Genomic DNA, 15,963 nt, shown 5'->3' with positions numbered 1-15,963 from the left:
GGCGGGGAATGATGGGAAGGGCAGAAGAGAATTTAAGAAAGGCCACCCCAGAACCAACACATCCCTAGCTCAGTCCCAGATCCACTCAAAGCCGCAGGAATCCGCATTGCCTCTAGTCATCACTTCAGTGTACTCTATGAGCTAGGGTGGGGATTTGAACAGTCAGGTCTAGGCAGCTGACAGAGATGGCTGAAATAGAGTAGCTGTTAGAAGATAATAATAATAATAATTAAAAAATATACTTTCTTCAATGTCATGGATAAATTAATCTCCAAAGGGGACCATGGGGAACATAAACCTCAGATGTTACCTCAGAAGACAGGCCCAATATTGCAAGATCATTCATTTTTCAAGAAAAACCACATGGGGTCACTGTTGGCGCCTGGGCCACAGCAATCATGAATTTAGTTAACATGGTACGTGACCACTGGGTTCATTCACTCAACCCTGCACGATCTGTTGGATGTTATCTAGATAGAAGGAATGATGAAAAATTAACCACCTTCCAGAACTAGAGTATGTTATATATAAGAGAACTGAGAGCCAATGAAGAAATTACCTGGAAGTAAAAGCAGTGGCTGAATTATAAAATAATCGCTTATCTTAAATTGTGAGAAAAATAGATATTTGAAAAAAAAACCTCCTATAAATTCATTCTTGTTGTGTTGTTATGTGCCAGCAAGTCAGAACTAACTCATAACTGACCCCCATCAGTATGTTTTCAGAGGCTGAAAACTGTATGAGAGGAAACCACCCATCTTTCTCCCTTGGAGCAGCTGGTGGATTCGAACCACGTGCCTTCGGGTTTGCAGTGTAACTCTTTTGCCACCAGAACACCAAAACGTCTTTATATATAATATCTTGGATTCTGGATCCAGTAGAGCAGTAATATTAGTGCTGGAATTAGTAGAAGTAGGTACAGGAGTGCTGGAGACCAAGGCTGACCTTAGAGGAATTGGTTTTATACTGTGGATTTTACTGGTGAGGACAGCTCCCCTCTGTCGAGTTAGAAGAAGCCAAACTCAGCCATCCCCATGTCGCCCTTGCTCGTTATATACTTACCATCCCTGCTTGATGCAAGAACCACATGAGGTAGTCTTCCTGAATGTCTACGAGATTAGAAATCTCAGGAATGTAAAATGTATCATATTCCACATGCCTCACTTTAAGATTTACCTGAGGAAGAACAAAATAAGGACAACTAAAACCCTGACAAGTGGAAAACGGCTTCCCTTAGAGCATCTGAGCAGGACATTTCCCCTTCCATCTACTCACCCCTCTCCCCACTGGCTCCTCTCTCTGCTCACCTTATATAATTTCTCCAAGAGCTTAAGAGCTGCTGTAATGTAATTGTTAAACAGTACAGGAATTAAGAATGTCTTTCTTCCCCTCAGTAGATAAACGACTGCACCTTTATAGAGGTTTACCAGCTTCATGAAATATTTTGGGCATACCTGAGACCACCAGTTATCTTTAGAAAAAAAGAAAACACATATTTCAACACGTCAACTTTCAGCAAATGTTTATGTCTTCTTGCTACTATCTAACAATTGCTCCAGTTACAAGACGAATATTGGGCTAAAATACAGTTTCCCAGAAGTGACTCTAAAACAATCCATGTCCTTGTGTTGGAGAGAGCATTTCTGGAGAGAGCAGCAGCTGCATAGGAATCCCCGAAGGGTTTTTTGGTTTGGCTGTTAGTTTTATAAAATTTCTTTTTCCTCAAAGATTTATTCATTTTCTCCTCAAAGATTTATTCAGATTGTTAGCCTACATCCAGGGTTACGTGTGCCTACAATAGTAAGGCACATATTTTGAGCAGGAATGTTGCCCACATTATTACTCCAAAGAACGTATGTCCCAATCCTTGTAACCCTCCTCTCAGTCCCACTTCAATCCTGCCTCAAGGAAGCAAATGCGGACATGCTCTAGAAACAGCACCAAAACGGCCACTGTTCCAGCCCTCCAAGTGATGTAGTTTGCTCAAAAAAGTTAACCCTTCTGTTTTCTACAAAAAATGCTCTCTCATAACTAGACAAAAAAAAGTAATATCACTGTTTTCTACTTTGTCAGGAAGATACTCCTGAAATATTTGAAAGGTGAAATAATAAATAATAATTTTTATATATTTATATACTTTTTAAATATTAGTAATAAATATTTAAAAGGTGAAATAATAAAATGACTGCTCTAAAATATTCTAACAAAAACAAAAATGAGGTGGTGGTGGTGGTGGAAGGAATAGCTAAAACAAAAAGGACAAAATAGTGCTATTCATTGAGTTTGAGTGATAGGAACACAGTATTCTCTCTTTCCTCCTTTGGAATATTCTTTTAAAATTCTACAATAAGAAGTAAAAAACAAATTAAGTATAAACCTAAGCAATTTAATGTCTTTCTGTATTCTATCTGGAAAAGTTAAAAAAAAAAGTAAAAAAATAAACTCAAATTTATAATTCAGATAAAAGTCCCCCAGAAATTGCTATCTCTCTACCTCACAAATGACTGTAACACTCAAGATAATATTCCCCAAAGTGTTCTGAATCTTTAAAAAAAGTACTACCATAACACTAGTGCTTTCATTATTATTTCTGTTCTGTCCTCTGCAAAGGTGGAAGCAATACGGAGAAGCCAGTCCTCCACCCTCAGTAACACAGATTTCTTTATTCATGGAGAGACTACACTCAAGTAACATCCCAGTCCACCTGGAACACAGAAGTTACTGAGTTGTAATGAATACCTAAAAAAAACAAAATTTACCAGGGCCCAAAATAAATAAATAAGCCAGTTGACAGACTTTCTGCACTTGATTAATAAAAACACTTCAGGTGCTACTCCCATGAGAGATACTCTCCGATTCACTGAGGAACAGAAGGTTCTTATCTCAGCAAAGTGTCCGTAGCCTGCAAAAATCAGTGCGGACTCAACTGTCCTAAAAAAGAAAAGCAAAACAAACATTTGGTAAGTCCCCGCTGGGCCATTTTCTTTCTCTCCTCTTCTGTAGACCTCTGTATCACCAAAGCTGTTCATTCCACTCCCTCCCCCTAAATTAGGTCTAGGAAAAAGAGACAGATGGGCACTCATTTTTTAGGCACTATTAACTACTAGCAAGTGTTGGAGGGAAAAAAAAAGTTTAAAGATAGTCTAACTATGGATATTTAAAAATCAAGAGTCATCTGACTTGAGTCATTTCAAATTACCTAAATAATGGTTCAATTTGCTCAAAGAGCAACCATGATTAGCTAGAAAATAAACATTAACACAAGAAAAGTTTCAAGTTAAAGATATTAAATAACAGCAAACAGATTCTTGGATCGCCAGCCACTGAGAGCCAATCCCAGTGGTTACCACCAAAATAATAAACACACAAATCCCTTAGTAGTGAGTTTAGTGAATTTACCTAATACTTTGCTGGGGTTTGCATCCAACCGTAGAATAGCCATGGCCAAAGGAATAGTCAATGTTATGTAATACTTGGAATCCTGGAGCAGGGGAAACTCAGGAAGTATTAAATAGATTCTCATTGCTTCAACATCTGGCGGGGAACTTGATAACTGGGGAATCAGGCAACTTTCAAAGCTGTTTAAGATCTGAATGAGAGAAAAAGGGATGGAAATATTCAAATATACTTTCCAGATCTAGTCAACTTGCTCTCTAAATTAAAAAATTGACAGATTCTTAGTAAGTATTCATTTGAAAACCCATTAAGAGCCACACACTGTTCTATTCTCTGAGGATGCATTAATGAAAAGAAAGCCTAAGATTCCCGCCCTTGGAAGAGTTTCTAATGTTATTTCCTTAGACTTAAGAAAGCAAGCTAAAAGGAGGTCAAATTCCCAGAGTGAGTATTTCACAAAGTTCATTTTGTACAAGATTTCCCCCCTTTTCATCTTTACAAGATTTTGGCTTTTTCATCATTTCTTTCTTTTAAAAGTTGAATTCCTACAATGCAAAAATGTGGGTTTTGTGTGTTGCAAAAAAATATACATACCTGCTCTAGAATCAAGGAGTGCTGAGAGTTCATCAACTTCTCAAATAACACTCTAGTTGAGTTCAGGTCAATCCCAGGGATTTTGGGGCTTGTTTTAAAATGTTCATCAATTCTAAAAACAAAACAGGCCAAGTGTATAATTTAAAAAACAAAAAAACCAAACACTACCATAAAAATTCACTGTCATTAATGCAATTCCAACTCACAGTTACCTAATAGTGCAGAAAGAACTCATGGGGTATTTAAGGCTGTGAATCTTTACAGAAGCAGACCGCCACATCCCTCTCCCAAAGAAGGGCTGGTGAGTTGAATCACCGACCTTTCAGATAGCAACTCAGTGCTTTGTCACCAAGGTGCCTTTTTACACTCTGAAAAAACTATATATAAATTAACAAAATACTTTGTCTATACAAAACAGATTTAAATGTTATCTGACAATATAAGCTATACAATAATTTCACATTAAGGAAGGAAGTTTAGTGGAATAAACCTCTGTGAAATTCTGTTTTCAAAATGACTTAAATTTTCAAGTCTTTTTCCCTTTAAGTCAAAGCACAACGATCATCATTGAAAGTTCAAAGTGTCTTGAAACTTGTAAACAAAGTGCTATTTCTCTGACTGTATTCTTTTTTAACTTTTCCTGTGATTAAAGTGCATTAAACTGGGCACAAATATTGACTTAGTACCATCTTCTGAGCTCACTCAGCAACAAATGGCAAGAGAATCTCCTTATTAAAACCTTTCTCAACAAAATATTTGAAGTAAGAACCATAATTACAACAAATCTCTGTTAACATACAAAGGATGCAATTACTGTCATTCTACTGTTTCTCTTTTACTTTTTAGCACCTATATTGTTTTCTGAACCTTAAATAAAATCTATTCTTTAATCCTGAGAAAATACCTCTTTTAAATTCTTACTCTTGCAAGTATCATTTTCATTCATTTACAAGAGTTATTTATTTGCAAAAGAGGCTTCTGTTTATGAGTAACAGGCTTGGTTTTAACATCCTCTAGGAACAATATCACAATTAATAAAATGAAAGTAGAGCTTCCAATATCACTAAGAAATCATATAAATTGGAACTCAGATGGTCAAATCAAGACAATATGCTTTTTCTGAGCCATCTTGCTGTTGTTTATTCTCAAGTAAATGATTATACAATCTCTAACTATAATTGAAAAGTATCTGAAACAACTTCTTGCAACCTAATTGGGTGTACATTTTGGGGGGGGGGAGACCTGGAGATGGGTAAGGGTGGATTCACCACATAGGTTGTGGTAGATTCACACAAAACTCAGTGTAAGGTTTAATTTTGTGACTAGATCTGGTTAGGCTGGTTGGAAAGGAAAGGAACAGGAGGCAGGCAGGACTCAGAATGACGAAAGATCAAAGACAATGACAAGACTCTGTTGCATCAGGTTCTGGGAAGGAGATGTACAGTAAGGAGAAGACCCAAATAAATACTTAATTAACTGCCTGGGGATTCAGACACATGTAATTTTCCAGTGGGCTACGGCTGGGCCTGAATCTAGAGTCCCAGAAACCTCCTTCATTTTCTACCTAAGCTCATCCCTAATGGTTACCCATGGTGGACAGTGTTTGGTGGCGCTCCCCAGTTGAAACAAGCTTGGAAGCAGGAGTGGCATCCACTTCTGTAAATAGCTTGCCTCAGGAAATCCTATGAACCTGGAGAAAGGATGAAAGTCACGCAGGCAAGTGTTGAGGACTTTCGTTAATAGGGTCACTATGAGTTGCCTACTACTCGACGACACTTAACAACAACAACATGGGAAAGAAATCCAAGGGACTCCAAAGAATTAAGCATTTAAGACCAAATATTGTGCTTGATGGGGTGGGGCACAGCAGGGCATCAACAGGATAAGAAATTAAAAGATAAAAAAAAGGAGACAGAAAAGAATTCTTGAAGGTCTAAAGCATCACGATTATGCCCTCTAATAAATACACCTCCTTTTCACCATTCCAGCTTCCAGCCACATAGAAGGGGAAATCTAAAGAGTAGTCACCTCCCTAGCACCAGACTCTAAAAATTCCACTGCAGACAGAGTCAACTACAGCTTGAGTCTTCCCACCTTACTGGACCAAGTCGTGACTCAGAGGTCAAAACTAAAACTGGACCCTATGACTAAAATGTTCTCAAAGTCATGCTAGGGGGCTCAAGTACAACCAACATTTAAAAACAAAAGGAGACCTATAAGATTGGAGGGACTTCTAGTAACCTAATGGAAAGGAGCTGTGCTGCCAACCCAAAGACATGTGGTTTGAAACCACCAGCTGCTCTGGGAGAATAAAATGGGCAGTCTCCTCCCAGCCTACTAACTGCCCCTGAAAACCTGCAGAAGGATAAGCTATGAGTTGGTTCAGACCTGCTGATACACAACAACAATGAGATTGGAGCCATAGGGCATCATTTGGGTGCTGACCGAAAGATCAGCAACTTGAATCCACCAGCCACTCCAGGGGGCGCGCTGGTGGCCTGGTTGGAAGCAGTGCTCCAATCCAAAGTCAAGCAGTTGAGTTCTCCAGCTGCTCTGCCCGAGAAGGATGGGTAATCTCCTTCCCTCCTTGATTTATGTCTCTGAGAACTCGCTGGAGGGTTGGTTATGCATCAATTTTACCTCTATAGCACACAACAAAAGCCATTCCATAGGAAAAAATGAGGCAGTCTACTCCCAGAAAGATTTATTCAGAAACCATATGGAGCAGTTTTAATCTGTCCTATAGAGTTGGAACTGATTTGATGGCCGTGAGGTTTTGGTTTCAAGCTAAGTAGGCATTCTGTGGCATAGAATCACATTTATTCAAGGTTATCTCCTCTAAAAACACACTACTTTGAAATATGGAGCCATAAGAGATTTCTCTCTAGTGGCCTAGTGGAAAGAAGCTGTGCTGCAATCCCAAAGGCAAACAGTTCAAGGCCACCAGCTGCTCCGTGGGAAAGGGATGGGCAATCTCCTTCAGTGAGATTAACTGTCTCTGAAAATCCACTGGAGGATCAGCTATGGGTCAGTTCTGACTCGATGGCACACAACAACACAACAAGAGAAATCTAAAATGGAAAATACACACAAAACATTGGTTTCAGCAATCATTTGATTTAGCATTCCATGGCGTGGAGAAGAAAAGAGGGTGTTCTTTATTTAAAATGGCTTTGTGTAAATTCATTAACCACTCCTGTCCCCATCTTTCTCCTTGGCGTCGCTGGTGGCTTTGAACATCCAGAGACACTCAGCTTTTTGGTTAGCAGTATGACACACTATGGGTTATGCTACCAAAACTCATTATTGGATCAGAGTGCTGCAACAGTGTCCCAGGATACCTTTATTCATACTGAACTGGCTTGTAGGCTTGAGGATTAACAATCTAAAACAAGGTAGAAGATACTCTCAAACAGCATTGACTAGGAAATGAGGGAGGGGTTAAATGGGTAGCCATCAGAGCTGATTCTGATACCCTCCCTTATGGTGAAATGGTTAAGCACCTCTATCCATAGGGTAAGCAGTTCAAAGTCACACAGAGGAGCTTTGTAGTTAAGGTCTGGCAATCTGCATCTAAAGGGTCACAGACTGAAAATAAAGCAGTTCTACTCTACAATAAATGGGGTCATGATGAAGACCTGAATAGAAGGTAGAAAAATTAAGTATATATATTTTTTCTAATTTCTTAAATCAGTTCTTTTGGCAATGTTTTATGTTTTTGACTCTGTGATGTAGCAATTCTGTTAAGGCTTTCTGTGGCTTAAAACGGCTTTCTTAGACCACTGATTAGCCTGAACTCTGGCCTGCAAGCACATTAACCTGATTCTGCTGCCTCAACTCTTCTAGATGTGGTCCATCTACATCATCAACAGCTGTGTGAGCCCCAGATCAGGAACTGTATAAAAGCAGTACAGCCTCAACAGAGGAGAGGCCAACACAGAGCGCAATGTGACTTGTTGTTTAGCCTAAGCTTGCTGCAGGATAGAAAATTTTCTGGGCTGAGGGACTGTGTACTCAAGTAGAAAAAAGATGTGATATCCTGCTGATAAAGTTGTTTACTCAGTCTGAAAAGTAGTTTTCTGGGCTGAGAAGTGCAGTGATATATGTCTAATTTGGGACTGCTGCTCGTTTATTTGGATGTGTCTGACTTGGGACTGTTGCTCCACAGAACCATATAGTCAGAGGCCTTCACTCAAGCTTGCTGGAGGATTGAATGATTATATGATCACTGCGTATTGATGTCAACCTGTATAGCCCGTTAACTTTGTCTACACTGAGGGACTGTATGGTCATTAGTTGTATATTTCTGCTGTCCTAAATTATAGCCTGTTAACTTCCCTAGTAAGTCCCACAGTATGGTTCTGTGGAGTCTTGTGGTCATTGCAATGAATTTCTGATACAGTTCCTAGTAAGACTGCTATTGGAATTGGTGGAAGTAGGTGCAAGAGCATGGGAAACGAAGTCTGAGCTGTGTTTATCCGTTCTGTACTGTGGATGTTGCTGATGGGGACCATTTCCCGTTGTGGAGTTAGTAGAGGTTGGACTCATCAGTCTCCATGTTCTGCTGACTCCAATTACAGCCTAACAATGTTGTGTAAGAGTTCAATTCTTTGCACAACACTTAAAAATGTGTCTTAATCAAGGTTACACAGTGGAGTATACTCTGGGTGGAGGAGATTGTATAATAATGAAAGAATTTTTTATTTAGTTTTCAAACAGAAGAGTGAACTGGGGGAGAGAAGTGGGCAGGGAGAGAAAAATGCAACAATGAATGAACAGAAATCCAAAATCTCTACAAATATTCATTAAAATTAATAAAATAAAATAAAAAATGTGTCTTAATCAAATTAAGTGAAACTTAATCACTACTGCCATCAGGGATATTTTGAGCTTATTTAAAAACAATCAACATTGAAAATTATTTTATCTTTCAATTTATCTTTCCATTTCAAAGAAATAAGCAAAATAATCTAAATATTCATTAAAAGCAAGTACATTAACAATGACAAATTAAAGTTCTCTTCTTGCCAAAATTCAGTTAATACTTCTCTAATCAGTATATGTAATTGGAATGCTAGTGTAGATCTAAGCAATGCTGGTACTAAAATAATTTAACGTATCAATAGATTTCTCATCCATCTTTGGCATATCAATAGATATTTCATCAATCTATGAGTGAAGACAAAAGTTTAATACACTCTCCGTTGGCCAACCACTAAGTAGCTGCACTGCAATCTCAAAGACATTTTGAGATTAGCTGGTTCAAATCCACCAGCTACTTCATGGGAGGACAAGCAATCTCCTCTCATGAGATTTACTGCCTCTGAAAACTCACTGAAAGGCAAGCTATGAGTCTGTTCTCACTCAGTGGCACATATCAACAATTTAAAATCGGGTACCATCTGAGAATACCTTGAGAGGGGAAAAGTCTTCCTTTTTACTATAGCGTTTCTGAAATGTGATCTCTTTGGTGACCTGCTTCTTTGCCATCACAGCATGAATCAGCACTGCCCTTCCTGGTAACCCTTTGTTCATCATTACTAGTCATTCTAACTTTTGTGCAAATCATCCTTTAACAGATCAAATTAAGGTGAGCCCCCATCAAGGAAAACAGAAGTCTATCACAACATTTGCTCAGTAAGTTTTCGTATTTGCGGGTTTTTTAAGATTCTAAATCACTTACTTTTTCTCAAGAAAACTTCCATTCCAACAAGCTGCAGAAGACAATATCTGAACAACACCACTGCTCAGAAACAAAAAGGAAAGGAAGTCTTTAACAATTATCAAGAAATAATTTATGCATCAGCAATAATTCAGTCTTCTACACTAAGATTTCATTAACAGCAAATCTTTTTTCTCTAGATGAAACCTTGGCAAATTAGTGTATTTTTCAGAAAAACACTAAAGTCATAAAGTGGACAAGAACTTGGGTTTTTTGTAAGTTATATTAGACTAAAGGCCATTGAAAGAGCTCTTGTCTCTCATAACAAGCTTGAACATTCTTCTACTACCAAGCATCTTCTACCCTCCCAAATCTTACCATCAAACATGAACACAAATTAAAGCCAAAACAATATGAGCTGCTGTTTACCAAATATAGAAATTGACTTTGCAAATTAATAACTGAAAAAAACCACTCCTTTCTTCCATCAGAGAAACTGAAAATAAGGAAAATGAGTATTTATTCCTACAGCCTAGATTATACAGGCTCTGGGAAAATAGCTAGTTTCTAGGGTTTCAGAATGAAATCACAGGTCCAGAACTCTGGACTCTCTCATTTCCTAGAAGGAAAGGGGGGCGAATTAAACAAATATGCGGTTGGGGAAGGACTGCAAGTAACCCCTGTTAATCACAAAATGAAAGGAATATTCGCTAAAGATCCTTTCATCTACTCTCCCTTCATTTCTTACATTAGAAAACTGAGGACTAAAAGTGAGTAATTTCTCAAGGTCTTCAGCAGAGTAAAGCCACAGTTCACTCTCACCATCTAGTCCTCCTCTGAGGGCATAGACCCTGCTGCTACTCTCAGGCGTGAACCTCAGAAAGAGCCACTCTACAAGTGAGAAGGATTATGAGGTTTGCCATGGAGGACTTGATGGGCATTCTTAAAAAGATGCTAACATAGAACGCCAAAAGGTTCGTGGTCATTTGCTCTGCTATATATACTATGTCACAGCAGGAGAAAGATGACTAAGCTCCTCCTGTATGATTTGTTGTTGTGGTTGTTATGTGCCATTAACTTGGAACCAACTCACAGCTGACTCTCTGGTAGGTTTTCACAGGCAGTAAATCTCACAGGAGGAGACTGCCTATCTTTCTCTCACACAGTAGCTAATGGATTTGAACCATTTGCCGTTAGGCTGGCAGTGTAACTCCCTACCCACTAAGGTTAGCTACAAGTTGGTTCCAATTCTATGGCATGTAACAATAAGCCATGCTATCACACACGACATGTTTACAGACAGTTCTGAGGATGAGCAAAGTTTAACCCCAAGCATGACAGATCCATTCTCAAGAATTGGATTCCCTAAAGAAAAACAGAAATTATGAGCTAAGACAGTAAAATGTTTAAAATGGGTCAGAAAAAATTTTACATTTCCTATTTTAAGAAAGTCTTCATAGAAGTCTAAATTTCTTTTATTATCAATTTTCTTGAATTGATTCCGTACTAATATTTCAATGAGTTCATTTCTGTGAGGGGAAAAAAAAATCAAGAACGTTCTCAGATTAGGCAGAGTAATAGCCATTTGAGATTTGGGGTGTTTTGGAAAAGTTACGAAGAGATTCACTAGGATTACACAACAATACCCTTGGAAGAATGGCCAACTCAAGCTTTTATCAGTCAGGATTCAAATCTCACTGAACACAACAAACTGAAGAATATGTATGGATGGAAGAACAAACGACCATTCTAGCATCTGGGGATAAGGGCACCAAAGCCTGCATAAAAGAGTGCCAAAGGAAAAAAAATTCCCTAGAATGTCAAACTCCATTTATATTCACAACTTCAAAAGGAAATCAGGGAACAGTACTATCTACTATTGTCAGGTGTCGTCAACTCACTAATTAAATGACTCTTTATGACGACCTTATGAACCAGCATTCTGACCCTTGCTCTTTCCTGTCCTACACCATCTTCATGACCTCTGTCATGCTCAAGACCATTGTTGCACTCACTAATTAATATGCCTGGGGAGGGGGGGAATTAAACAAAGACAAGCGGGCACGTACTTGATTGTATTTGCGTTGTTATGTTCCGAGAGTTTTTGTCTCCAAACTGCTATAGTTTCATCGTTTATTAAACTGGTATAATGTGCTTGATTCATAGTCCTGAAGTCAACGGCAGGAGAATAATTCTGGAGGATCAAATATATCAGTAAAATAGATAAATTACATAACATGGCTCTTTGCTCCTCTCCTTCCCCTCAACCCTCCCATATCTTCTCCATTCTGTGTTTCATTTATACAATGGGTGTATGGTGCACTGCTCAGAGCCTCCTCTCACCCTTCAGAAGGGGGCCCTGGTGTGAATGTTAGCTCCAGAACTTGTCTGTAGCTATTGCCTCTTTAGGAAATTGGTGGTGTAGTCAGTGGTGTGTTGCATGCTAACCAAAAAGCTGAGTTGCCAGCAGTTGAAAGCCACCAGCTATTTGATGGAAGAAAGACAAGTAGTCTCCTCTCATTAAGATTTATAGCCTCAGAAATCTAATGGAGGGTCACTCTATGTTGGAATCTACTCAATAGTTTCAAGTTTGAGTTTGAGTGTGACGTCTTTTTCATTTCAAGGATAAAGATAGTTCAAAGAAAAAGGAGAAAGACAGATTATTTGCATAATTCAGGACTTAGCCCTCCTAACTTTAGGGCTTTTCAAGTGATTAGCTGAGGTCTTTGTTACAACTAAATTATAGTTGAATTTTTTCCTCTGTCCAATCCTGCCTTCCTCAACTGAGTAGATGGTATTCTAGAAAATACTCCCCCAAAATCTTTCCATATGTGAATCTCTGAGCCTATTTTCCAGAGAACTCAACTAAAGACAATTTTTGTGCTAAGTCACTATACCATTAAAATTTTTCTCAGCTATTGAGTTGGACAATGACTAAGGATGACAGAAGAATAGAAGCCTTAGAGTTGTGGTGCTAGAAAAGAGTCTTCTCATACCTGTCTGTCTTGGAGGGGGTAAAACCAAGTCTCTCCTTGGAGGCTAGGATTTTGAACCTCCACCTCATTTACTTTAGGAACGTGGCCAGGAGAGACCACTCCTTGGAAAAGGACATCATGCTTAGAAGGGTGGAGGGACAGCACAGGAGAGGAAGACCCAGATGAGATGGATTGATACAGTAACTGGGGAAATGGGGGTTGGTGTATCAGAATTAGTGAGACTTGATCAGTATAGGGAAGGGTTCAGAGCCGGTATACATCGCAGGCAACTCAATGGTACATAACAACAATAACATACTATGACAGGTTTGGAAGCAGGAGTGGCATCCACTTCCTAAATTACATGTCTCTGGAAACTCTATGAACTTTGATAAATGCCAACAGTTGTAGAGGGGCGTCAGGCCTTTTGTTCACAGGGTTGCTGTGAGACATGCTCGACTCAAAGGCAATCCACAACAACAACAACACATTAATCATTGGCCAAGACTGCTTACCAAATTATAACAAAATAAATTATAAAAGATTTTATTAATAATCCAGGGAGTGCTGGCGGCTTGTTGTTGTTGTTGTGGGGTGCCATCAAATGAGTATGACTCACACCAACCCTTTGAACAACAGATCGGAACCCTGTCTTTTCCTGTGCTATTCTCATCACCTCTAACACACTTGAGACTATTACTGCAGTCACTGTGTCAATTCACCTGGTTGAAAGTCTTCCTCCTTTCACCACCCCTCTACCTTTCCAAGCATGATCTTCAAAGCCTCTCCTAGGCTGCATATAATCCATGAATACATGGAAGCTCATATATTCTTGCATCAAGGATACAGTATTAATTTTAGGAAAGGTGGCATGTTGTGAATGAAAATCCCAAATGCTGCCCAGCAGTATACAAGCTTTAGTTATTGAGATTAAAAACAAAAACAAAGCACATATGAACTAATGTTTTATTAAACTGCTTGCTTTCAAGTGATTTTCACTAAACTCTACTCTTGATCTAGGACAAGAAAAAGTTGAAAGTATTTTCTACCTTCTGTACTTGTCAGTAGTAAATAGAAAGAAAGTAATACTAAATCATTCACCCATTGGTTCATGAATTATTTTTTTTCTCCTTGGTGTCTGCATTTATAAACACAGATTTCACAGAAAGGCTCTTGCTTTGCTTTCTCATGTTGTTGAGATGCTTTCTCATGTTTCTCAAGTTGTTCGTTAAGATCAGCATATGACGGAAGGAAAAGGACATGGAAAAAAAAACCAGAGCTATAAGATGTTTTTCATTCTGTGGTTTCTGGTAACTGGCATAATAAAATGCCACAAATGTCTTCTGAGAGAACAAAACCCGTCATGAAGTATATAAGGCAAACAAGTAAGCCAAAGTGAACACACATAAATAAGAGCCGGACAGGGTTCCGATCTGTTGTTCATAGGGTCTCTATGAGTTGTATTCAACTTAATGGCACCTAACAACAACAAGAAGAAAAAGATCTCCAAGCAGGGTGTGACATACACAGACACGTGCACATAAACACAAATGCCTACTTTATTCTTTTTTCACATGCTCCTAAAATCATTGTTATATAAGGTCTCATTACTTTCCCCATTCAAAGGGGCTGCTAACTAACCTGTAAGTAAAAGAAAGGGGCTCTTGCAGTGTAGGCTGTAGACTGCTGCAGAGCTAACTCAATTTACAGCTTCAGAAACCCAATGAAGGACTTGAACAAGTCAGAAACAGGTCAAGAGTGGTGAGTTTAAGGGTTTTCTGTTTTTAATGTTTACATTCTGAAAAAAAAAATAAAAATTGAAATTGATCTAGATCAGGTTTTTTCAACTGCACCTGCACTTCAGATGACCAATGGAATTTTCAAAAATCCTGGTAATAAAGTCAAACCCAGTCCACTTACAGAAACTCTGGAAAAAATTCTTTTTCAAAGTCCTCAATGTTTCCAGTTGAAAACCAAGACTAATTACCAGAGTCAGCTTACGGACTAAGTTGTGTCTGGTTAAGACTATGGCCTTTCTGATCACTTTCTATGTATCTAAAATATGGGCAATGAATAAGGATGACAGAAGAATTGATGCCTTGAAGCTGTGGTGTTGAAGAAGAGCACTGAACATCCCATGGGTGGCCAAAAGAACAAACAAATGTCTTGGAGAGGGAGCAGCTGGAGTGCTCTTTGGAGGTTGGAATGATGAGGCTTCAGCTCACACACTTTGGGCATGTTGCTAGGAGGGGCTGTTCCTTGGAGAGGGATATGATGCAGAAAGGTTGAGGATTGGAAAAGGAGAGGAAGACCCTCAACCAGGTGGACTGACACAGTGACTGCTGCAATGGCCTCTAGTGTGTCAGGAAGTGTGAGGATGGCACAGGACAGGGTTCCTATCTGTTGTTCATAGGGTCTCTATGAGTTGTACTCAACTTGACAGCACCTAACAACAACAAGAACAAGAAAAAGATCTCCAAGCAGGGTGTGACAAACACAGACACGTGCACATAAACACAAATGCCTACTTTACTCCTATCCAAGGAAAAAGAGAAATCATGGTATATAGTTGTAACTTGTCAAGGCCTAGAACAATCAAATGCATCAAAAGGTCACCTGAATAAAAGTTCATACTTTGCCTTTTCCAGCTCAAAACCTAGTATTTATATATGAGCAGCCAAGTTACATAACCCCGAGAGGCTTGCCGTTACGAGGGGCTAGTCTTTGGGAAAAAACATCATGCTTAGAAAGGCGGGGAGTGTACAACCCTCAACAAGACAGACAGACACACTGACTGTAACAATGGACTCAAGTGTACATCAGAGATGATGAGAACGGCACAGGCCAAGGCAGGCTTCAGTTTTGTCGTTCACTAGGTTGCTGTATGTTGTAGTCCACTCAATGTTACACAACAACAAAGTGGTGCAGCAGTTAAGCACTCTGCTACTAACCAAAAGCCTGGTAATTTTAATTCCTCAGCCTCTCTGAGGTAAAGGTCTGGCAATCTATAGAGCCAGGGCCACTGCTGTAAAACGAGACTGACATCAGGGTGGAGGGAAGACAGAGAAGGAGGGGAGGAATGATGTATACTGCACTGAAACAGATGAGGGAAAGAACTGTTTAAAAGGGACCTATGACTGGGTATCTTGTCATTACAGAAGTCCAGAGTGAAGGCTGCACAGTGGAGTGGACTTGAGGGGAGGGACTGCATAACAATGAAAGAGTTTTTCTTTTTCTTTTCAAGGAGAAGAGTGAATTGGGTGGGCAGGGAGAAAAGTGCAACAATGAATGACTGGAAACCCTAAGTCTCTGTAAACTTTCATTAAAATTAATTTT

The 15,963-nt window shown here is 39.1% G+C and overlaps 1 protein-coding gene across 2 annotated transcripts in view; it reads right to left on the bottom strand.

The window, feature by feature from the left end:
• The window catches only part of HERC3 (HECT and RLD domain containing E3 ubiquitin protein ligase 3), a 158,203-nt gene that overhangs the window by 43,527 nt on the left and 98,713 nt on the right, over window positions 1–15,963 (bottom strand). For both annotated transcript variants that reach the window (XM_006900006.1, XM_006900007.1), the window contains 6 exons: window positions 11,722–11,846; window positions 9,674–9,733; window positions 3,991–4,102; window positions 3,400–3,589; window positions 1,308–1,471; window positions 1,063–1,176 (listed from right to left, as the gene is read on the bottom strand). In XM_006900006.1, coding sequence (XP_006900068.1) covers window positions 1,063–1,176; window positions 1,308–1,471; window positions 3,400–3,589; window positions 3,991–4,102; window positions 9,674–9,733; window positions 11,722–11,846 — 765 coding nt within the window. The remainder of the gene's footprint in view (window positions 1–1,062; window positions 1,177–1,307; window positions 1,472–3,399; window positions 3,590–3,990; window positions 4,103–9,673; window positions 9,734–11,721; window positions 11,847–15,963) is intronic.

The sequence above is a fragment of the Elephantulus edwardii genome, unplaced genomic scaffold (genome assembly GCF_000299155.1).
Source record: "Elephantulus edwardii isolate Elephantulus edwardi_28Jun2011 unplaced genomic scaffold, EleEdw1.0 scaffold00270, whole genome shotgun sequence".
NCBI lineage: Eukaryota > Metazoa > Chordata > Mammalia > Macroscelidea > Macroscelididae > Elephantulus > Elephantulus edwardii.
The sequence above is the reverse complement of the archived record's forward strand: the minus strand, read 5'-3'. Positions and strand labels throughout refer to the sequence as shown.